At 46.9% G+C, this 23,614-nt stretch overlaps 1 protein-coding gene across 2 annotated transcripts in view; it reads right to left on the minus strand.

Annotated features, from left to right (window-relative positions):
* Positions 1 to 23,614, minus strand: part of LOC123029763 (ATP-dependent 6-phosphofructokinase, muscle type) — a 50,929-nt gene that overhangs the window by 4,946 nt on the left and 22,369 nt on the right. For both annotated transcript variants that reach the window (XM_044443048.1, XM_044443047.1), the window contains exons 6-19: positions 23,221 to 23,386; positions 21,813 to 21,857; positions 19,694 to 19,802; positions 18,862 to 18,957; positions 16,412 to 16,504; positions 13,666 to 13,791; positions 11,833 to 11,897; positions 10,395 to 10,458; positions 5,765 to 5,911; positions 5,552 to 5,622; positions 4,814 to 4,901; positions 3,848 to 4,000; positions 2,108 to 2,272; positions 735 to 796 (exon numbers count right to left, since the gene is read on the minus strand). In XM_044443048.1, coding sequence (XP_044298983.1) covers positions 735 to 796; positions 2,108 to 2,272; positions 3,848 to 4,000; positions 4,814 to 4,901; positions 5,552 to 5,622; positions 5,765 to 5,911; positions 10,395 to 10,458; positions 11,833 to 11,897; positions 13,666 to 13,791; positions 16,412 to 16,504; positions 18,862 to 18,957; positions 19,694 to 19,802; positions 21,813 to 21,857; positions 23,221 to 23,386 — 1,450 coding nt within the window. The remainder of the gene's footprint in view (positions 1 to 734; positions 797 to 2,107; positions 2,273 to 3,847; positions 4,001 to 4,813; positions 4,902 to 5,551; positions 5,623 to 5,764; positions 5,912 to 10,394; positions 10,459 to 11,832; positions 11,898 to 13,665; positions 13,792 to 16,411; positions 16,505 to 18,861; positions 18,958 to 19,693; positions 19,803 to 21,812; positions 21,858 to 23,220; positions 23,387 to 23,614) is intronic.

Here is a 23,614-nt window from a genome sequence, read left to right on the forward strand (position 1 = left end):
TTTAGGATTAGGAATAACAAGCTGTACGCTGAGATAATCATGCTGGGCACTTCTACTTAAATTATTGCAAAATACCACTGTGGCATCAAACTACAAGAATCCTTCTTGTACCTTCATATGCACTCCAGCTTAATATGAGAACACCGAACCACAAAGGCTCCAGCAACAGTTCTTAAAGCACCTTTGTAAAGAGAGGGAACGTCTTCCCAAATTAGGTAAAAGACAGGCACAGTGTTTAAAGAGCAACCACAGCAGCTTCTTCATGCTACAAAGTGTGTCCTAAATATGCATTGGTCAAATGCAAAAATCAGCCTCTTAGTCTTGCCTGTCTCCACCAGGAATCAGATGGGTGGCCTAAAGCTTTTAAAAAAGACTAATATTTATTTTAAGATTTCATTTATACATCCCTCTTTCACTTTCCACATGCACTTCACAAACTGCACCAGGATTTTAAGTCGGGGGTGAGAGAGAGAAGGCACATTTGGTAGTGCAAAGATGCTAGGCAACAGACACCTTCCACAACCAGATTTCCCCAATTCAAGCATTGTGCTTGAAAAGGTGTCAAACCAAGGCTGGTTTATTGCTTGAATGAAAAGCTTGCATGGTTAAAAGAGAAGCAGATCTGCTTCTGTCATCTTCCAATGCTGCATCTTTCTTCACCCTCCTAAAGAATGGAAAACTTACATAAGCCTCCTATCCTCTTCTACTTCTGATGGTTAATTGCAGTCCCATACCTCAGTATTAGCCCTCTCTTCACTGTGGTCTTCATTTTCTCAGTCAGGTGTTCCACATTCATCTGTGAACCAAAGAAAGAATGCGGCTTCTTAGGATTCTGAGGCAAAGGAGGAGCAGGCATCCCTCTCCAAAACTGCTCAGAAACACATTCCAAATGTGGCATCACGAGTTTGCTACACAAGTCCAGTTCCCAGCCTTTCCATGCAGCCAACCATATCTTCTACACAGGGGGCACCTGAAAAAACTTTCCAAGGCCAAGATTGGTTATCAGCTAGCGGGGAGCTTAATATTTGCACGGAAGCCTGTGACCACGTTTCCCAACTTGCCGCCTTCTAAATGCTTTCTGACTTCAGTTCCCAGGATTCCCAGCCATTGTTCATACTGGATGGGACTCTTGGAGTTGAAGTTCAAACCATCTGGACTCCACCAGGTTGGGGAAAGCCAACCTATGAAATCATGTTTGGGAATGTGGATATGAAAGCAGTAGTTCTACTCATTTACTAACATTCAAACTGCAATCCATTTAATTAGTGATGGTGTGCAGGAAAAGCATAGGTGTTGACACTGCAATACAGTGTTTGCTGCCCAAATGTCTGTTAGCCCAGGCTGGCTTTGCTCTGGAATTATGGCTTCCGTTTGTTCTATCTGGAGCACTTGCCCCCCCACCCACACACACAGAATGCCCTGCTCCTCATGGGTGCAGGTTGGCGGAATGGCCAGAACTGTGCAGAGAGACATTTGGCAACCTCTCTTTCATGTATGTCTTGTGTCATGCTAGTGCTTCTCTAACCATTTACCATTGCTGCCCCAGCAAACAGAATTGCTGTTCTAATATTTGCCACGAAGGCCGCTCGGGAGGGACACAGGAAGCTGATTTATATCAAGGCAGTCCTTCTGATTCAGGATTGTTAGTGTTGGCTGGCACAGCTTCCCTTTGGGCAGGATTCTTTCCCAGCTCTACCTGGAGATGCTGAGCATTGACCTGGGACATCCTGCAGCCTTGAGCTGGATCAAGAGGAATACTGGTGTCTTCCTCCAATTGATCCTTCCCCCTCTCAAGGACACCATGAGGAAAGTTGCAAATGTGGAAGGAATGCAGGAAGTTGCCTTATAAAAACCTCATTTATCCAACTCAGTATTGCCTACACTGGCTGGCAGCAGCTCTCCAAAGTTTCAGGCAAGGGTCTTTCCCAGCCCCATCTGGAGAGGCCATGGTCTTCTGCATGCAAAGCAGGGGCTCCGCCACTGGGCTACTGTCCTTCCCCATTCACGGAAGGAGCTCCATGAACCGGATTCACCCTGTGCTGGCCCTCGCTGAAGCAGGCATGGTTTTCAAGCAGCTGTCTCTTGAGCATCCACAAACGGTTTTCACCTCCAAGTCATGGATAGTGAAAGGATCTTCGTAAATATAGGCCGCATCTGCTCCGGCAGCCAAACCTGCCATGGTAGCCAGGTAGCCACAGTACCCTCCCATAGTCTCAATGATGAACACGCGCCTCTTGGTGCCGGCTGCAGACTGTTTGATCCTGTCGCAAGTCTGGGGATGAAACAAACCACGTGTCAAAGAAAAGCTGGCCAATTCTATAAGGAGGCTAGTGTTTTTGAAAGAACTGATAGGCAGAGAATGAGGTGGCTGGATGGAGTCACTGAAGCAGTCAGCGTGAGCTTAAGTGGACTCTGGGGGATGGTGGAGGACAGGAAGACCTGGAGGAGTGTTGCCCATGGGGTCGCACTGGGTCGGACGCGACTTCGTGACTAACAATAAATAGGCAGGGAAATTTCCCTTTGGAACATTGGGCATCTCTGAGACTATAAACATACAGAAAAAGACCTCAACATGGGTTCAGACATCCACACCCAGCCAGCGCCAACTTGGTGCCCCCCAGATCTGTTCAACTTCCAACTCCAAGCAGCCCCAACAGCCTGAGCAATGGGCAGGGATGACGGGAGTTGTAGTCCAGAATATCTAGAGGGCACTAGGATGGGTGAGCAGCTATGCCTCTGCTCCGCCAGCTCCAAGGTTCTGTGGCCTAGAAGGGACTTGCACACCCCTGCACTTGGTGCTCTTCCTAGCTGGAGATTCCTGCAAGGGAACACGGAGCCTCCAGCATGCAAGGCAGATGCTCTGTCCCAGAGCCACGGCCTCTGCCCACTGCTTTTGCACCCAGGAAGGTGCCTAAAGCCATGGATCCACTTGACTAGGAGGGCGGCTGGTAGCAGCTCCCCCAGCGGTTCTGGCAGAGGGGTCTCCAGTCCAGCTGCCTAAGATCCTTTCCAAGAGAGATGCCTACGGAATAAACTCTAGATTCTGCATCATGAAAAGCTGGTTTCTGCAGCCTGTTTCAATGCTGCAAACCCACAGCTTTTAATTGGTTCCTCCCAGCTGTGGGCAATAGCAACAAGCCCTGCCCCACTAGCTAAGGAAAGCACTACTTTTTTCCTACCTCACTGCTCCTCAGCTGTTGATTGTGTTTTAGCTGGTATTGTACCTTTATGGACTAGAAATGTTAAACACAAACATAAAAGCCAAGATTTGCAGGATATTACAAAATATGCAGCCTTGCCTATACGAGCAGACCAGCCTTCCAACTTAGGGCTCTCCAAATATGTTTGACTGCAACTCCCATCCTCCACAGCCAACATGGCTGAGCTTAAATATGGTGAGAGGAGTTGCAATCCAACACAGGTTTGTTTGGTTACATCATATATATAATGCCGTTTTTTCTCTTACAAGGAACAAGGCATCCTTCCTCTTTGTTTTATCTTTACAGCAAGCTGGTGAGTTCAGTGAAGCTGGGAATCACTGACTGGCCCAAAGTCATCCAGTGCACTTCACTTCTGAGTGGGGACTAGAATGTGGGTCCTCAGGGTCCAGTCCAGTGTTCTAACCATTACACAACACTGCCATCTTGTAATACATTTGGAGGCTGCCAGGTTGAAGAAGGCTGCCATGGCCCTTCTGTCCTTGGTCCAGCTCTGGCTGCAGCTGCAAGAGGGAACAGGGAGGTGCCGGCTGCGGCAAACCTGATGCTGAACTGCTACTTCAGGAAGGGCAGCTTGGAGCATATGGAAAGCAACTGAGTCTGAGCTCGGAGGCCAGCGAGGCTCATACCGATGTGATGGTGTTCAGGGCAGTGTCTGCACCGATGCTGAAGTCGGAGCCAGGAACGTTGTTGGAGACAGTGGCGGGGATCACACAGAGCGGGATGCAGAGCTCCTCAAACTTGCATCGGCCTTCAATGAGTTCCAGGCTGCCCGTAAAGGCCTATGAAAAGGGGAAAGGATCACCTCGGCTGGCAGCACGAGCCACCCACTTGTGCTCAGGGTTCACTCCTAATGTCTGCAGAGAGGTGTGAGTCCTTGAAGGTCCCTTGAATTGAGGCTTCTTTCCACTCCTCCCCACACCCCAAATCAAGCTCTCCATTCCCAGCCTCAGTCTCCCCCCAAAATTGGCTGCCTCCAGGGAACCACTGAACCCACCCCCACCCCCTTCCCTTGGCTGAACTAGCTTGGGAAAGAGATGCTGTCCCAGGGGGTGTTTCCTCCAGCCCACGACTGCGACATTGTGCCTCGGGAGAGAGTTCTGTGGAGCACGAAAATGTGCACACTGCTGCATCAGCCTGTTAACCCTATAAACCAAGGATGCAAGAGAGAGAGAGAGAGAGAGAGAGAGAGAGAGAGGGAGGGAGGGAGGGAGGGAGGGAGGGAGGGAGGCGCATGCATGGTGGACATTGCTCCATCATGAGTCATGAGTGGGTGTCAGCTGCATGGACTGATGCCACCCCCCTTGTGCACTTGTGCCACCGCCCCCCCACCCCAGGCATTTTGCCTTTTCTCATGCTGGGAGAGGTGAGGCATTCCTCATGAGGACAGTACACGCAGCAATACTCCAGACGATGGCTGACTTCCATTATCTCCTACTTTAAAGAAGGGCAGATAACTCAGTGGTGTTTTGGATTGCAACCCCCATCAGCCCCAGCCAGCAGGTTAGGGACTGGGAATCTTCTAGTCCAAGACCAATGGAGGGCATCAGAGGTCTGCCCCTACTCCAAAGAGTCCAGGCTTGCCTAAGACCTACCTCAAAGCCACCAATGATGATGAGCCCATGAATGTTAAAAGCAGAAATGTTGTTGCTGATTTCTTCAAAGTATTTCTTGGGAAGAGTCCTGTGAGGGAACAAGCTTTAAAACACCAGCATTCCCTTCTTGGGATACCACCTTTGCGTTCAATTGCAGAAAGCACCGGTGCCCCATTATCCCCGTAATCCCCAGGTATAAATCAATCTGCCAGTGCCCAAGCCATTCTGACATGTTTCAGCAGAGGCCGTGATTTGGAGTGGAGCATTTGGTTTGACTCAGTGTGGAGACCCACGAGCATTCCCTGTCCCCAGAGGAGGCTGCCTGGTGCCCCCTGCATGAGTAACTGCTCTGGGCTTGCCTCTCTCCAATCAGTCTCCACTAGTGCAGGTAATTCCACTGGATTTTAGCAGAGGATATGATGAAAGCACTCAGTTACTCCTGATGCAGAGATGCAGTTTATCCATCTGCACCTGAGGCAGTTTGGCATAAGCCCCTGCTCTTCCCATCAAGAAGTGTGCCCAGAACAGCGACTCTTGCAGGAAAGGAGGAGGTTGCCTCCAAAAACTATGAGAATTTTTACTCTTTCACACTCTAGAAGTCCACATTTTTAGGCACTAGAGTGATGGGTGTGTCTTCGATTGTAGACCAGGGTAACAGGTGGGAGAAAGCATACCTCAGCTATTTCAGAATGTCATCTTATTTAATCTTTTTACTGAGTAGAAACAGCCTGGCAATACCTTTTGGTTCCAAGGCTCGATCCACCTCTTCCAGTCCAGCCACCAACTCCTCCCCAACCGATTTCCTCAATCTGAAAGAAAGAATAGAGGGAACAGGGTTTCTTACTGCAGATCTTTTTGAATGGCAATGCAATAATACCCCCTGGCAAATCGCGTATGCAAGGAAGAAAGAATGTTCTTAGCAGAATGGAAGATTAGAAGAAAATCACTCACCTTCCCTTCCGCCAGCCCTTCAAAGCCATCATGCACAGCCAGCATCCTGTGGCCATGGATCAAGCCAATCCTGACGGCTGACCTCACAGCAGCATTCATGCCCGCTGCTGGTGCGCCCACATTCATCACTGCCAAAGTGTAGCCGCTCTGCAGGAGAGAAAGGGATTGGGATAAAGCTAGAAACCATGTCAAAGGTGTGTGCCCCACTGGTTGTGTTGGAACCAGGGACCCTGCTGCAGCTGCCAATTGCACGGACGCAAATGCAGAACTCTCTTCTACAGAGCATCACAAGAAGCCACCTTCCACCAGGTCAGAGCCTTTGTCCAGCTGGCCCAGCCTCATCTACCCTGCCTGCCAGCAGCTCTCCAGGGTCTCAAGCCAAGAAGGGTCATTCACTTCCTTTGCTATCCATCCATCCATCCATCCATCCATCCATCCATCTCATTTCTATGCCGCCCCATTCACAAAAGGCCTCGGGGCGGCTTACAACATAAATAAACAATTATATAATTAGACTTAAAAAACCGGAAACATCTCGGCATGTACATAAAAACCCAATAAATACAATCAATAAATTAACAATTAAAATAACTTTTAAATAAAAAGGTCTTGGCCTGGCACTGAAAAACAAATAGCGACGGCACCAGACGGACCTCTCTGGGGAGCGCATTCCATAGATGGGACGCCACCACAGAGAAAGCCCTCCTCCAGGTACTCACCCTCCTAATATCTTTCACGGAGGGTTCCTGGAGAAGGGTCTCTGCTGCCGATCTCAAGGGGCGGGAGGGCATATATGAACGCAAGCACTCCTTTAGATAACCAGGTCCCAGGCCATTGAGGGCTTTATAGGTCATAACCAACACCTTGAATTGGGCCCGGACTTCAATGAAGTCCTCCGTCAGCTTCCAGTGAAGTTGACGGAGGACTGGGGTTATATGAGAACAACGCCCAGTCCCTGTTAGCAACCTGGCAGCTCTGTTTTGCACCAATTGAAGTTTCCGGACAGTCTTCAAGGGTAGCCCCATGTAGAGCGCGTTACAGAAGTCTAATCGGGAAGTTACCAGTGCATGTGTCACTGTCACCAGGCAGTCGTTCTCCAGAAAGGGACGCAGCTGATGGATCAGCCAAAGCTGAAGGAAAGCGCTCCTCGTCACTGCCATCATCGGAACTTCTAATGACAGCTCAGGGTCGAGGAGCACTCCCAAGCTGTGAACCTTGTCCCTAAGAGGGAGTGCAACCCCATTCAGGACAAGGTCCAGGTCCCCCACCCCGAAGCCCGAACCACCTACCAACAGGACCTCCGTCTTCTCTGGATTGAGCTTCAGTTTATTGGCCCTCATCCAGCCCAGTACCTCGGCCAGGCACTGGTTCAGCACAGCCACTGCCTCACCTGGATTGGTGGAAAACGAGAGGTAGAGCTGGGTATCATCAGCATACTGATGATTCCGCAGCCCACACCTCCTAATGACCTCTCCCAGTGGTTTCATGGAGATGTTGAATAGCAGGGGGGACAAAATGGACCCCTGCAGAACTCCATGGCATAACTGCCATGGCGCAGAGCCATAGTCCCCCAACACCACCTTCTGGAATCGGCCATTGAGATAGGAGCGGAACCACCGCAAAGCAGTGCCTCCAACTCCCAATCCCGCTAGCCTATCCAGAAGGATACCATGGTCAATGGTATTGAAAGCCGCTGAGAGGTCCAGGAGAACCAACAGGGATGCACTCCCCCTGTCTCTCTCCCTGCACAGGTCATCATACAGGGTGACCAAGGCAGATTCAGTACCATACCCGGGTCTGAAGCCGGACTGAAATGGGTCCAGTTAATCAGTTTCATCCAAGAGTGCTTGGAGTTGTCCCGCCACCACCCGCTCTAACACCTTGCCCAAGAATGGGATGTTGGCCACTGGTCTATAATTGGCAGCCATCTCTGGATCCAGAGATGCCTTCTTTATGACTGGCCAGACTATCGCCTCCTTTAAAGGGGCAGGTACCTGGCTGTCCCTTGACAACCTCCAGGATCCAGGTCCCTATCCTGTCCTTGGCTTTCTTGAGTAGCCAAGATGGGCAAGGGTCCAGTAAGCAGGTGGTAGGATGTACTTGTCCAAGCACCTTGTCCACATCATCAGGCCGCAACAACTGAAATTCATCCATCAATTTTGGAGCAGACGGCAACATTGGCACCTCCCCAGAAGGTTCTGAATCACTAGTGGAGTCCAGCTCATGACGAATCTGAGTGATTTTCTCCTTGAAAGGCTTGGCGAAGTCGTCACAGCGGGCCATCGAGGATGGCACGAGATCTTTTTTTTGGGTCTGGATGAACCAGTCCCTGTACCACCCAAAAGAGCTCCACCAGACGGCATTGTGAGGAGGCAATAGAAGCGGAGAAGAATTTCTTCTTCGCCGCCCTCACCTCCACAGCATAGGCCCGATAATGGGCTCTTAAGTGTGTTCAGTCAGATTCATCCTGTGATTCCTCTACCTACGCTCTAGACGTCTCCCAACCCGCTCCTCTAAATAAGTAAGTAAGTAAGTAAGTAAGTAAGTAAGAAAGAAAGAAAGAAAGAAAGAAAGACCCGACCTCGAGAGAACAGGAAGCCCCGTGAGGGAAACAGAGGCTTGGTAAACCAAAGCGACCCCCCCCCCCCCCGGCCCGGCCGGTGCGGGACCAGGTACCCAGGCAGGCACAGTTGAGAGAGGAAGACATCCCCCGCCTCTCCCGCCCAGGTCTCTGTAATGCAAGCCAGGTTGGCCCCCTCATCCACTATCAGGTTGTGGATAAGTGATGACTTATTTTGGATTGACCTGGCATTAAGCAACAGCGCTGACAGGCCCGGGGGGCAGTTGACAAGCCTTCCTGGAACCCGCCGGCTGGGGGAATAACCAGAAAGAGGAACAGGTGTTAACCATCTGTCCCTTCTTCTTCTACGGAGACTCGTTAAACCCCCAATGCCATAACGTCCATTGCCCGTGACCACCCCAATGTCGGCGCCCACGTGCTCCCCAGGCAACCCCTTACTCAAAGCCAGAGATGAATCCATTAAAACAACTAAAAACACATTAAAACACTTAAAAACATACCCCGCCGGCCAATTTAACCAATCCCACCCGCCGGCCAACAACAAAGACCCTGGCCAGCCCAGCCCCCGCTCGGCCCCGAACGGCGTCACCGCCCTTAGGCTGACGCCCTTCAGCCACTGGCCCCGGTCGCTGCTGATGAGTTATCTATGGAGGTGTCACGGACTGACCAAATCAGGGAACCTCTGCATGCAGCACAGGTGTTCTGCTTCTAAGTCAACCGGCCCTACCGTTAGGCAGAATGAAGTGGTTGCCTGTAGAACAGAAAGCTATCCATGGCTACTAGCACGGAAGTCCTGATGGCTCTAAGCTATCCCCACTACTGGAGGCAGTGTGCCTATGCACACCAGTGGATGAGGATCCTGGCAGATGGGTAATGTTGCGGTCAGGTCCAGCATGGATGGGTTGTTTTGTCTGAACCCAGCTAAGATAACAAAGATGGAGAAGCTCTATACAGTCAGTAAAAACTAGACCAGGAACTGACTGTGGCTCAGATCATGAGCTTTTCGTTGCAAAATTTAGGCTTAGATTGAAGAAAGTAGGGAAAAGCACTAGGCCACTCAGGTATGACCTAAATCATATCCCTGGTGAATATACAGTAGAGGTGACAAATAGATTTAAGGAATTAGATCTGATAGACAGAGTGCCTGAAGAACTATGGATGGAGGTTCACAACATTGTACAAGAGGTAGCAACTAAAACCATTCCAAAGAAAAAAGAAATGCAAGAAAGCAAAATGGCTGTCTGAGGAAGCTTTACAAATAGCTGAGGAAAGAAGGGAAGCGAAAGGCAAGGGAGAAAAGGAAAGATACACCCAATTGAATGCAGAATTCAAGAGAATAGCTAGAAGAGATAAAAATGTCTTCTTCAATGAACAGTGCAAAGAAATAGAAGAAAACAATAGGGAGGACCAGAGATCTCTTCAAGAAAATTGGAGATATGAAGGGAATGTTTCATGCAAAGATGGGCATGATAAAGGACCAAAATGGCAGGGAACTAATAGAGGCAGAAGAGATTAAGAAGAGATGGCAAGATTACACAGAGGAACTATACAAGAAAGAGCTTAACGTCCCTGATAACCACAATGGGGTGGTCACTGACCTTGAGCCAGACATCCTGGAATGTGAAGTCAAATGGGCCTTAGGAAGTCTGAGCAACAACAAAGCTAGTGGAGGTGACAGTATTCCAGCTGAGCTATTAAAAATCTTAAAAGACGATGCAGTAGAAGTGCTACACTCAATATGCCAGCAAATTTGGAAAACTCAACAGTGGTCACAGGATTGGAAAAAGTCAGTTTACATTCCCATCTCAAAGAAGGGCAATGCCAAAGAATGTTCAAACTACCGCAAACTAGAGTGGATTATTTGTCCACCTGATCTGGGACTGTCTACTTCGATCAGCAGGAATGCTCTGAGTTCTCGGGCAGATCACGTGCCTTTCCCCTCCTGCATTACCTGAGCCTTTTGGCTGGAGACGTAAGGGACTGAACCTGACTGAGACCTTCTATATGCAAAGCATATCCTCTACCACTGAAGTATGTCCTGACTTTTACCTTTGCAGAGGGGGGACGGATGTGGGCCAAAATCTTGTACACATTCCAGTTGTTCTGGAAGCTCCTGCAAAAAAGGGAAAAAAATCATGGGCTAGCATCCCTCCAATACTCAGATTCCCATGTAGGCACCGAAAGAACTGACAACACAGCATAGCTAGGAGACTGAGCTGGGGAACCTGATCAAGTCTAGCTTGAATAGGGCACCCTTCCTTTGAGCTAAGCAGGCAGCCTTCGGTGTGCCACTGCCTCTCAACTGCAACTTTTCCTTGTGATGTGGGGATATTAGTGACCTTTCCTGCGGGGATTCAGTAACATTTGCTAGAGTTTCTGAGTCAAGGGGGCTGCTCTGTCCTTGAAACATGGAAGTGCTACAGGTTTGTTTCAAAAAAGCATTTAAGTGTATTTATTTTTTAGACACTTCTCTCCCACGTCATCAAATCCTTTCTCCAGCTTCCAAAACAGCTACTCAAGTTCTCAGGACCTTCTGGAGCAATGCCCAACACAGAACGAGGGACTCCAGCTGGAAGGAAAAGTTTACAAAATGTCTGTGCATGCAAGGAGGCATTTTAGGAGTGTGTATGTAGGATTGTTTTGATCAGGGGTGTGTAACCTTTGTGTTCCTTCAGGGAACATCTTCTGATGTTTTACAGGCCAGCGGTGGACAGGGCCAATATCAAAGGAGGGTGTGCCCCCCCACCTCTTTTCCCTCTCACCTTCAACTACCCCCTTCTCTCCCCCTCTCCCCCCACCCCCCTTGTAGCAGGATGCTTTTGCTAGATGCCTGAACTGATTGCTTGCAGAAGGCTTCTGAAATTAGTCCAAGGGTGGCAGGTTGCCCACTTCTGCTTGGACAACAAGCACTGTGGCACTTTAAAAATTTCCCCCTCCCTACAAACCCATCTAGATACAAGTCAGCAAGAGCCAAACATAGTTAGAGAGGCACAATATCAAGTGTGCTTCTTTTGTGCCACTCTTGCCTCTGGTCAAAGAGATTCTGCAAGATTTGAAGCAATGCAGAACCAGGATGAATTTATTTCCTAAGAACTGCAAAATCTCTTTCAAAGCTGGCCTCTCCCCCGCTCTTAAAAATCACTTGGCCCTAGCCTGGTTTTTATATTTTGGTTTTTGTTACTTATCTATTTTCAGTCTGAATAGGTCAGTCTGCAACCAAATTTTTCAACAAGAAATGAAAACCAACCATTTTTTGTTAGAAGGAATGATTCAATTTCAATACTTTGCTTCTAATTTCAGCACAAACATTGAACGTGATGGCCTTAAAAATGTACAAGTGTGGCCCTCATTCTTAGCCACATCAATTAAGACTGGGTATCACTGATTAATCAGCTGATTAATCAAATTCTTACAGTTTGTAACCCAAGAAAAAAGAAGCACAGCCAAAGATCTCCTGAAGATTGTAGTCACATTGTAACTCTCTCACCTTCCTCTAAGTTTAAGAGCTTCATCGAACCGTTTCTCATTCATTGCTGTTGTGACGTCTTTCGTCTGTTGAAAGATGTAGAAACAATTACAATCCCTTGCAGGAAAAATTTGACCCCTGCCAGAAGCGCAGCAAGACATTAATAATCAGATTATGAGGCTCCTTTAGTGTATGAGTCCAGCTGCACTTCACTTCCCCCATGTCCTCCTCTGCCATTCCATGATTTACAGTGTTTACATTCTTTTTCAATTTACATTCCTGATACAGTAGAGCAAAAGAACCCACACAAACACCTGCTCACCAGCCCTGACTGTTTAAAAAAGGAAAAGCCAGCATGAGCAGTTTTGCATTTTAAACTCAATTCAATCAAAGCACTATACACTGATTACAGGAATGGAATAAGGTTTGCTTCTGCTGTCTTGATGCTGTCCCGCTTTCAACTGGGAAAAAGCACCATTTGGTTATAGAAAAAAATAATATATTCACTAGCACAAAATGAGGAGGGAATGGGCTGCATACACGGACATACAATTGATCATGGCTTCTTAAGCCAGGATTTCTGGCTTTTTGTTACTTGCAAACCTCCACTCTTTTCTGCCTTTCTTCTCTACTCTTCCTTGCAGCCAACCCTTCCCTCTTAACAGGTCCTTGCTGGAACCCCTTTCCTGCTGTTGCTGCTTCACTTCAACCAAAGTTGGTGCATTTCCAGAACTTCAAGTTCTGGCAAGCACCAAGCATGTCGGACATTATTCTCTAGATCACAACACACCCTCTCTATGCCTGTCCACGCTGCTGAAAGGGTCCAAATGTGATACTGGCACACTTAGAAATAGCACCAGTGCAGACTGTCAGGCAGTAAGCAATTCTTTGTGCTGCTTCTCCTCTTGCCTGGATGCAAATAGGGTTGTATCCTGCACTACTGCTTTTGGTCTCTCCTTATGTTGAACGAATGGCTTGCAGTTTCATTTTTAAGCCACAAAATTGATATGATAGAATTAGGCACACATGTTTAAATGCCATTTAGAAAAAACAATAAAGCTTAATTTTGCAAAAATGGTCTCCTAATGCAGCTGAGATCCAAGGACTGAACCAGTTAGCAGATGATGCTGGGCGGGGGGGGGGGAGCCTGTCTCAATGCTCCACCCCCCATTCTGTGCCATCATCTGACCTCATCCTGTCCATTTTCTTTCTGGATGCCTCCCTCCACACTGAAAACATCACTCGGCTCCTCCTTTCCATGCCACTTGTGTCCCAATTGGCAAGAGGAATTGGGGGGAATCCCTTTGCTATTTCTGGCCTATGACAGCACATCACCCTGCCCTGTCCTAATGATTCACCTGGGACATGGGGCAGGCATCGAGCAGATCAACGGAAGCTGCTGGAATGCAACTCCCAACATCCTTCACTTCTGGCCAGGACAAAAGCTGAAGCTCAGCAATGGTAGGAGGGCCATGTATTCCCCCTCCCCTGCCTGATGCTCCTGGTACAGGACAAAGATGTTCGGCATTTAGTCTGCCCATCAGCGATGAACAGATGGGCACCTGAAGTGTTATGCTTCTACTGCAAAGGACGGCAAGCTTTCCAGCTTCCTGTATGCCTGCAAGCAAACTTCCCTTGAGAAGACACGAAGGGGGCTGGCACCCTGGCAAATGCATTTCTGTCGTAGGTCACTTAACTGCCATGCACTGTGATTTTAGAGAATGCAACCCCCAGGACTGCCCAAGAAGAGGAGAAGACTGCTGAAATTCCCTACCTGCCTGCAAGAGAACTATACCCTGAGGAGGACTGGCCGGCCCCACCACACGGCAGTAGGACAGGCAGAAATGCACTTACCACCTGGACGCATTCCATGAGAGGGAGACGGATGGCTTGGTTACCGGACAGACTGACGACGCACGCCGGGGTGTCTGGCGTTCCCTCCAGCAAGGCCATGACTGCTTCCACGCCCATCCTGCTTCCCTGTGAGGTGGTCATTATGACTGCATTGCATTGACTTCCTGCCTTGTTCCCCTTGAGGGGCCCATGGCAGCTTACAGAGCTCCATTTTAATCTCACAACAACAACCCTGTGAGGCCAGTCGGGCTGAGGGGAAGTGGCTGGCCCAAAGGCAAGCAGTGAGCTCCATAGCTGAGTGGGGACTGGAACCCACAACTCCCAGGTCCCCAGCCGAATGCTCTCACCACCACACCACATGGGCTCTCCAGAGGAACAGCAGAAAAGAAGGACATGCATTTGTTTGAATCTTAGGGAGCTTCCCCAGGATTCTGTTCCATCTGATCCTACAATTCCCAGTGGTCTACTGAGAGTATAGATCCCCCTGCCTTTTCCCTTCCCACTCTTCTTCCTGGCTTTCCATGGCCTAAGTTAGTTTTATATTTAAAGAGACAACTGAGAAGGTACAGTGGTACCTTGGCTCACAAACTTAATCGGTTCCACGACTCTGGCTGTGACCCAAATTGGTTGTGACCCAAGTCAAATTTCCCCATAAGATTCAATGTAAACAAGGTCAATCTGTTCTGGCCCCTCTGAATGTGGTTGTGAGCCAATTTTTGGTCGTGAGCCAAGTCAAATTTCCCTATTAGGTTCAATGTAAATAAGGTAATCCTTTCTGTAACTATTTTTTTTTATCAGAAAAATTTGAAACAAAGTGACAAAGAACAACTGTTGTGCCTAAGGACTCAGAGGAGTCGTTAGCATGCAAAAACGAGGCAGGAGCCCCCAGCGAGGATCAGGCTTTAGAGCAGGAAGATTTCTACTTGGTGTCCATGGCACAAACACCGCCCCCCCTCCCCCTCGCCACCTGACTGAAGTTTTTGTACAATTTCCTGGTAATGCGGCTGGGCGGCCTGTGGAACAGTCTGTTGCCAGGGAGAATGCCCAGCTGAGACGACTTCGAGGCTTGGACCAATCAGAAGAGAGGCAAAGTCAAAGAAGGAGGGAGAGGAGTTTATCTAGTCAGTGAGGGGAGGGGCGAGTTCGCAGGGTTAGATCAATGTCGTAAATCTCAGATGGTCAGAAAGGAGGGGGCAACTGTGCAGCTTAGAACTATCAAGGGCAGCTCCTGTACTATCTGTCGCCTGCATATCTTGTAGCTGTTTAGAATAAAAGGCTTCAAACTTTTATTGCCTGCATCTGTGTGAGTAATTGGGACGAGTGCTATGGCCTCACGACAACAACAAAGTAACAAAGTACTGTACAGTACAGTGGAGAGCACTGACCTAGGTGCGGGGGAGGTTATTATTTTGAGGGAGAGTCCCCCACCATAAGGACATTGGGGAGATCTCTCTCAGGGGTTTCCTCTCTTCTTTGTCTCTTAGCTGCAGGGTCAATTTTTGTGAAAAACCTGTCTCTAGTCACTTGTTTTTTCCTGCGCTGCATAACCCTCCAGAAATGAGAGAGCACGTTATTGTTCATCAGATTCAACACTCTGTTCATTACAGTTCTGTTGGGGTGGTGCTTCTCAAAGAAATCCTGGCACTCATTCCATTTTTGCATAATGGATTGTATCACATCATGGATAACCTCCTCCCTGTCTTCCTCTTCCTCAGTGGAATCCTCCTCAGCAAGTGCCTTCTGCCGCTCACTCTGGAGTTCAGCAAGTTCTTCTGTCGTCAGCTCCTCTATGTCTTCCCTGCATGAATGCAACTGCGATCGTGGCCATCTCCCCACTTGGGGGGTGGGAGTGGGGAGATGGCTGTGATGGTGCTGGTTGTGGGGGGGAGATGGCCGAGATTGCACCTGTCTTTCCTGCCGGAGCGTGCCTGTGATCACGCACGTCTTCCCTGCATGAATGCAACTGCGATTGTGGCCATCTTCCCACTCGGGGGCGGGGGGGTGGGGAGGTGGCTGCGATCTTGGTTGCCACCCAATGCGGAGTTTGCGACCCAAGTCAAAATTTTCATGAAATTTTTGTTCGTGACCCGATTTGGTTGTGAACCAAGGTGTTTGTGAGATGAGGCACCACTGTATCTAAGGGACCAATTCTGTGTCCAATCTGACTGAAAGCTCTGCTCCTCTGAGAGGCCCTGCTGGGCTGGCATTTCTGCATTTCAAGACACAACTGAAGGGGCTTGTGCTACAGTGCAGAATCCACTGCTCTTATGATGTCATCCGGTGACACGCATGAAAGCTTCTGAAAGGCCCTTGGATGACTTATCATTTGTGCTTGTAGCCATGACACGTGCCACAAGCCTCAATAGGAAGCCGCAGCGCTGGGAGAAATAGGAGGCCGTGCTGCTGCTTCATTTTGCTTTTCTTTTGCTTTCTTTTCTTTGGCTCCACTGGCCACATGCCACTTTCAGTGCTGCACAGAATTCAAGAATTAAAAATACCCAGTGTAATTACTCAGAGCTGTTCAACTGAGTAGGTGCAGAGTGAAAAATAGCCATGGGAAACACAAAGATGAAAGACGCAGGTAGGGAGTGGTGGGGAGAAGATGGAGCTGCCCTGGGGCCATTTGGGAGTATTAAAGTCCTGTAGCTGCATACATTCCTTTGCAGCTCTGCAGTACAGTTTAAAAATAAACCCCAACACAGCCAGAAAACATGTCATGGATAAAACATCTGAAGCAGTATTTTACCAAAATACGATCAAAGGCAGAGGGGGTCCCGCCACGCTGCACATGCCCGAGGATGGTGACTCTTGTGTCATATCCAAGGCGTTTCACAACCAGCTGCAGAGGGAAGAGACATTCAAAAATGACATTATTCCTTTGAAACTAAGAATATCCAATGGGCTGGAGAACTAGAACCAGAACTGTGTGTCCCACAATTCTACAGCTGAACCCAATTCATCTGGTGAATCTCAACATTCTCATTTTCTCTCTCGTCTTTAGTCCTTAAAAATAACAAACAAAGGCATACAGGCAAAGCCTGGTGAGATCTCAGTAGCCAGGCACAGTTTTCAGCAAGCATCAAGAGTTTGGCAGCAATGTTTGCCAGGGGTTCTGACCGCTTTTCCTTGACTATTGAAGGAAAGAATTTTTTTATAGTTACTTTAAAGAGATGCTACTTCCCTTCCCCAATTCCTGATGCAGTACCTTCATCCCAGGAACAGTTTCTTTGATTTTAGGCATTGTCCTTAAGTTTTTCTACACACCTTCATAAGACTGTGACGAATGATGAACACATGGCTTTAATACCAAGGTCGCTTCCTCCCATCCCCACTTAGGTTTAGGTTTTACCTCTACTCTGATTACAAATACTGGCAAATTTAAAACCTTGATCCCTAGTTTGTGACAGGTTGCTTGGTCCTCATAAATATATTGTCCTATTGAGGATTCTATATTTTTTCCCCTGAGGGCCAACATGTCAAGCTTTGTTTTTTATTTACTACTGAATTTCTTTGCAGTCTGTAGGGTAGTCTATTGTGTGAAGCTCAGTGCCTGGGGGAGCTGAGGCCAAACCATAGCTCTCCTTCCCCCACCCCTTCCCACCCCCATCCATCATGCAGCGTAGGAGAGTGGTGCCAGGGATGCAAAACAGGAGCACCACATGAAAGCACAGAGTTCTTATTAAAAGTCAGGGTGTTTCAGGTTTTGTTCATCATGACCTGGAAATGTCCTTAGGAACTGCTTATGTCTTCTGAATTGGTTCTAGAAGACATACCTCCAAGATAAGGAATCCAAAGTGTTCAAGTCTCACTGCTATATACGAGCATCACCAATGTCCACACAGTCTCTACAGATTTTAATGTTGGATTGCATGTCCTCTAACCCAATGGTTTCCCAGACAGATGTGCTTTGCCCTGCAGATGTGTTGGATTCCCATCACTCCCAATGGCTGTTCTGGCTGGGAATTACAGGAGTTGCAACCCAAACCATCTGCCAGGTGCCAAATTGGGAAGGCTGGACTATGCAATGTAATTATGTTGCTTGTGACCAGTATGGACCATGCAGGCTAAGGACCGTTACTGGTGATGCTCTTACACAGCACTGAGACTCAGTACTTTGGCTGGCATTTATTAATACTCTCCTTTGACCCTGGCTGGGACCTTCCCACTGGCTGGATGGCCGTACAAACCTACACCAAAATTCATGTTTTTACATGTTTTAATATTCATATAATATTAAATATACGCATCTAATATTAAATATACACATCTAATATTAAATATAACACACATATGTGTATTATATATATATATATATATATATATGATATAACATTATATTATATTATTATATACACATGGTAATATTGTATATGCAGTACAGTGGTACCTTAGCTCATGAACTGAATCCATTCCAGGACTCTGGTCGTGAGCCAAATTGGTCATGAGCCAAGTCAAATTCCCCCATAAGGGTCAATCTAAATAAGGTTAATCTGTTCTGCAACTATTTTTTTTACTCACAAAAATTTGAAGCAAAGTGACAAAGAATAAAGATCACAGCCATCTCCCCTCCACCTCATGATCGTGCAGGGGGGTGGGAGGAGATGGGCACGATCACAGGTGCACATGGGGGGAGGCGGGCACGGGAGCAGATGCGCTCGGGAAGGGAACACAGGTGCAATCGTGGTCATCTCCCTCCCCCCCCCCAGCATGACCCGATTGCACCTGTGCGGGGAAGGCAGGCGCGCTCGCAATCGTCACCCAATGCAGCGTTCGCAACCTAGGGCAAAATTTTTATGAAATGTCTGTTCGTGACCATATTTGGCTATGAACTGAGGTGTTTGTGAGCCGAGGTACCATTGTATAATGAAATGCAGAATGCCCCAAAGAAGCTAGGGTAAAATTTGAACTGGCATGCTAGCAACACCAAGCGGAGGGAGGAATCTGGGGCAGAGTGGGGGAAGGGACACACTCCAGCGTGCTGCTCTCACATCCCTCCCTGTGCAGCCTGCAGCAGAATAAATCATTCAAAGCTTGGCCTATTGATTCTTCTCATTGGACAAATCCGCCTCCCTTTAACTGCAAGAAAAGCAAATCAAGCATTTTGCCTTGCAGCATTGCAGCCTCCGCCCCAAAGTTAGGCAAAGGGCATCAGCACAGACGAGCCAAGCCTGAGCAGGAGTTCTTTCTGTCACCTACATCTTTAATGTCATCTGAGGTGATGGCCTTGCCATGCCTGTCGATCGCTCCTTCAGCCACAATGATGATGTTCAGCCTTGAGCCTCGGGTTCTTGTCTGCAGAGAACAGAAGGAGTGAGGATCCACTTCAGAATGGGCTCCAGGCCTGCCTCTGAAACAGACCTGCCTTGGTTGCATTCTACCTAAAAGAGGCGGGGAGGGCCTATCACGCTCCAGATGTTGTTGGACTACAATTCCCAGCATCCCTGACCATTGGTCATGCTGGCTATTGGCTTTTCATGTCATATGCAGTGGTGGTGCTGCTTGTGAGACATATGCAAGTGCATCCTATCTTGCTTGGCAACAGATATCTATCAGTCCACAATTCCCTCAAGAACTGCTGCTATTTTGTTTAATTTACCTTTTGCACAGTCTGCAGTCAGTAAAGTGCAAATTAACATAGTACCAGCACATTGCACTATACATATCACTGCAGTTTGGGAAGTAGGAAGAGTGGAGCTTTTGCAGAGTCAACTGCAAAAGAGTGGAACTGCTTCAGACTAGGAGCTAAGACTCCAGAAACAAATTAAGCAATCTGTCTGACCCAAGGATGGGGAGCCACAGGCCAAAGGGCCAGATCCAGACCTCTGAGGTTCTCCATATGGCTGAGAGGCCTTTCTCTAGCTTCACCCATCCACTTTCCCCCAACCACTGGCTGGGTTCAGACAATGGGGCAGATGGACACATAAGCAGCATCTGTAATAGTGCACCTATCTGCTCAGGAGTATATCCAATTGAACACTGAGGGATGTGGCAGCCAGTCTTCAAATTTAGGCTACTCTATTCCAGTTACCTCAGTTAGCCTCCTGCATAAGTGATCCTCCCAGCCTTCTTCTGGTGGCGATTCTGGAATGAACACCCAGTCAGCACCACTCGCCAGGGCTGTTACAAGGGCCAGGTAACTAGGGGTAGGGAGAGAGAGGATGACAGACTGCAGGTCACAGATCTGGGGCAAAGCTAAAACTTACAGAGTGTTTGAAAAACCCAAGTTCCTTATGATACCCAGGCTTCGGTCCTACTGGGGACTGAGCCATTTGACTTGGCAGCTTCCAAAACTAAAATGTTCTGTGTCATCCCTTCCAGAGTAAACAGACAGTTGTCCAGAGTCAGACATGGTTGCTCCAAAGGGAAAGCTTTTCTGTTTTCTGTGTCACAACAGATAGATTAAGTTGGAATGAGTGCACTCAAAGCATCTGAGAAAGCCAGCAGTGCAGAGTACAGTACTGAGAGGAAGAGTATGGAGGGGAATAGACAGACACATCAAGTCCGTTTGCTGGTGGGGAATAAAGATAGGGCAAAATGAAGGAAAAAATGTACTTAGGCTATTGGGAAAATGTTTCCTAATGGCCAACGATCAGGTTGTTCCCCTCCCTCACCACATATACACAGCACACATACACTTAAAAAAAGTAATTTCAAATAATCTAACAAATTCCATAGCTCTAGTCTAACTATAGTAATTTGAAATTACAGTAGATAAATAGCAGTACTGTGAAAATATATTTGCAGTATTAACAAATACATCACGTCTAAGCAAATAATATTGAGACAACATAAAATCATACCCAGTGATATCTGGATTAGACTTATTATGGACAGTGTTATTGCAAAAGGAAATAGGTTTGATTTTCCCATAAATGTAATTTCAGATCCTCCCATAATATTATGTTAGTTCATTTGGCAATATATACTGTGTCTCATAGCTTTTTAATCTATACATCAGCTGATGGAGGGCTAGGTTTTTCCCCCATTATAAGCAATGATCATATGAGCTGTTTAACATATGCACAGCTATTGCAACTTCTTCCTCCAGTACTAAGTTCTTAAGATAACAGGATAAAACCACCAATTAGTTTGATGGAATAGCATATCCTGTTATATCCTTACTTTGTTTTAGGAATAATATGAACAAAGTTCAAATTCCTGCACATGACCAAAACATATCTACAATTTGTAATTGTCTGACTACTTTTGAATAAGAAGTTATATCATAGGAGATGTTTATCTGCATATATAAACAAGTGAGTCAGGGTGTAATTCCATTTTCACATGGACATTTGAAGAATGTTCTCATAACAAATCAATGGCCAAGTGCCAAGACCTAGATACTAGGCTGGGCTGGCCACAAAAATAAACTGCAGTTAGTTTTAGGTGAACAAGCTACAGATTTGGGTTACTATACTCCTTCCTTTTCCCCTTTAATATCAGCTGTGCAGACTTTGGACATTTCCAGTTCATTTTTTAATTAACCACAGCTTCCCCTGTTGCTTGAACCCAGAGAAACCATGGTTAATCTTAACTATGGTTATTGGGAAAAACCCATTTTCAAAACACTTTATCAAGCTGGCTTGTTTCCTATAACCATAGTTAAAATTGACCACAGTTAGGATTTGCACAACACCCTAAACCATGGCTAATCTAAAACAGATATGGAAGCTTCTATTTTCCCTCTCATGGCCAGGCTGGAAGACAGAGTGCATGAGTCTGGGCAGAAGGTAGGCTCATTCTGGCAATGCTAAACTATGATTTACTGCAAAGGGCTTGAACTTCTTGCAGTATGAGTCACGGGAAAGCTCTCGGGTCACATTTCAAGGGTGGGTGGGGCCAAAAGTGAAATGGAATGAAGCCAAAGTACTGAAGATGCCAACACATTTTAGTTGAAAGCTCTTCCTCTCAGTAATTAAGTTTCAAGAGAGCCATTTTGATTTTTTATAACTGGGGGAAAAGAACCATACAAAAGACGAGAAGCCACCCAAGAACCAGTGGCTGATGGGAAAACAGAAGGAAACATGGTCATTTGGGGAACCCTGTAGGATCACACTGGGCACACAGGTCTGAGATTGTACAACCTGGTTTAGTGTTACTTCCAAATGCAGTCAATACTGAGTCATCAAACTGTCTTTTTTTCTTACCCACAGTGACGACCCATCACCTCCAGCACAAATGTCCTTTGGTGGCTGTAAGAAAAACCAGACTGAAATGAAATGATTTGTGCACAGAAATGCAAATATCAGGGGTTATTTTTTAACAACCCTGATATACTGTTTTTTGAGACAGTTTTAAAAGAAGGTAGATATATAGCAATACATTTTGGTATAAGAATGAGTAACAGCTTCAGCTTGAGTCTATATACTGAATCTATATATTGAGTCTGAAGTAACAGCTTCAGCTTCAGTCTGTATAGGCTCACCTCAAAAGTGTTCCATTTTTTGGTTTCTTATTGTGAGTATTCTAAATCTTTTTTATTTAAACATTTGGAAATCTCATGGAAGTTTACAGAGTTAGAACCCTGCTTACAAAAAAGCAGATACTAGAAAATGTCAAATAATAAAATTAATACCGCAGCATTGAGACCAGAAGCAAGCAGTACTAAATGTAAGACAGAGTAGTTCAGTCTCTGCAGTTCTCAAGGCTTTTCATGCTTGCTTCTGGGAAGACAGGAGGCTGTGGGGGCCTCTCTCAAAAATGTTTTCAAAGCCCTGGAAGTGCTCCCAGAGGCCATAAAAGCACAGGTACTAACTTTACCATAAACATGAACTTTGCCACAAAGTCTTCTAAGATCTGTTGTTCTTTCCTATCCAGTTTCCTTTATATTTTAGGGGAAAGGGAATAAAATGCCTGGTAAAGTCTCAGATGGTGGGAGCTGGGTAGAATTCCTGTATTTTCAATGTTCTGCTTCTGAGGGGGATTCTTCATGTAGCCAAAACAGAACTGTCCATGCACAGAAGGGAGATATTACCAGGCTTTGGGAAACCCTGAGATTTGCAAGTACAAAAAATCCTTATGGGGACAATAACGAAGGAGAACTTGCCAGACAGTGGGCTCAGTAGCCATGAAATACTGAGCAGAGGAGTAGGGGAGAACTGCGGAAAATGGTTGAGGCAGCTGGGGGTAGCTGGAGTCTTGATCTGGAAACACTTCACACTGCAACCCTTTGTTACAGTGCTCAATAGTGAACTAAAATATGTTTTATATTAAAATAGTGGTGTCACCCACACACTGGGAAGACACTGGCATTCTAATGTATATAAATGAAACAAATTAATCCATTCTTTTTTGCATGCATTTGCTTCCTTTGAATCATTTCCTTTGCTCCTGCATATGAAAGGGCAAAGAACTTCTGACATTTTTCCAGTGGAAAATATCAATATTTACAATCTTAGTCTTGGAAGCTAGAAACTTGCTTCTTAACAGCAACAACAAGGGGGTGATCTGCAGGGTGCTGAATTCTGGGCCCAAACACCAGATTTCCACACTTCTGGAGTGCAATGAAGGACTTGTAGGAAACAAACAACCTTGCACAAAGCTCACAAGCTTTACCTTTGGGCAGTGGTGGTGATAGCATCCACTATCTCCATTATCCTGTGAAGAGCGGAGTCTGTGCCGATGGTCATGTCAGTACCACAGAAGTCATTATCAATTGAGCCAACCATGCCAACAATGTTCAGATAACTGGACTTCTTCGCTTCCTCTGCCGTGATGCCACCTGAAAGTGCATTGTGCAAAGACCCAATGGGATAGCAGTGGGCAGCATGACTGTATAACCCCGCAGGTTCACTCATAGCCTGACTCCGAGGAAAAGAAACATCTCAGTACTGTGCAGTTCAACTCCCTTCAGCCCCAGCCAGCTTAGCTAATCATCAAGATGCTGGGAACTGTCACCCAAAATATCTGGAGGGCATTGGAGTGCAGAAAGCTTGCCTTAGGGCGATAA

This window comes from Varanus komodoensis, unplaced genomic scaffold, assembly GCF_004798865.1.
Source record: "Varanus komodoensis strain SLA01 unplaced genomic scaffold, ASM479886v1 scaffold41, whole genome shotgun sequence".
NCBI lineage: Eukaryota > Metazoa > Chordata > Lepidosauria > Squamata > Varanidae > Varanus > Varanus komodoensis.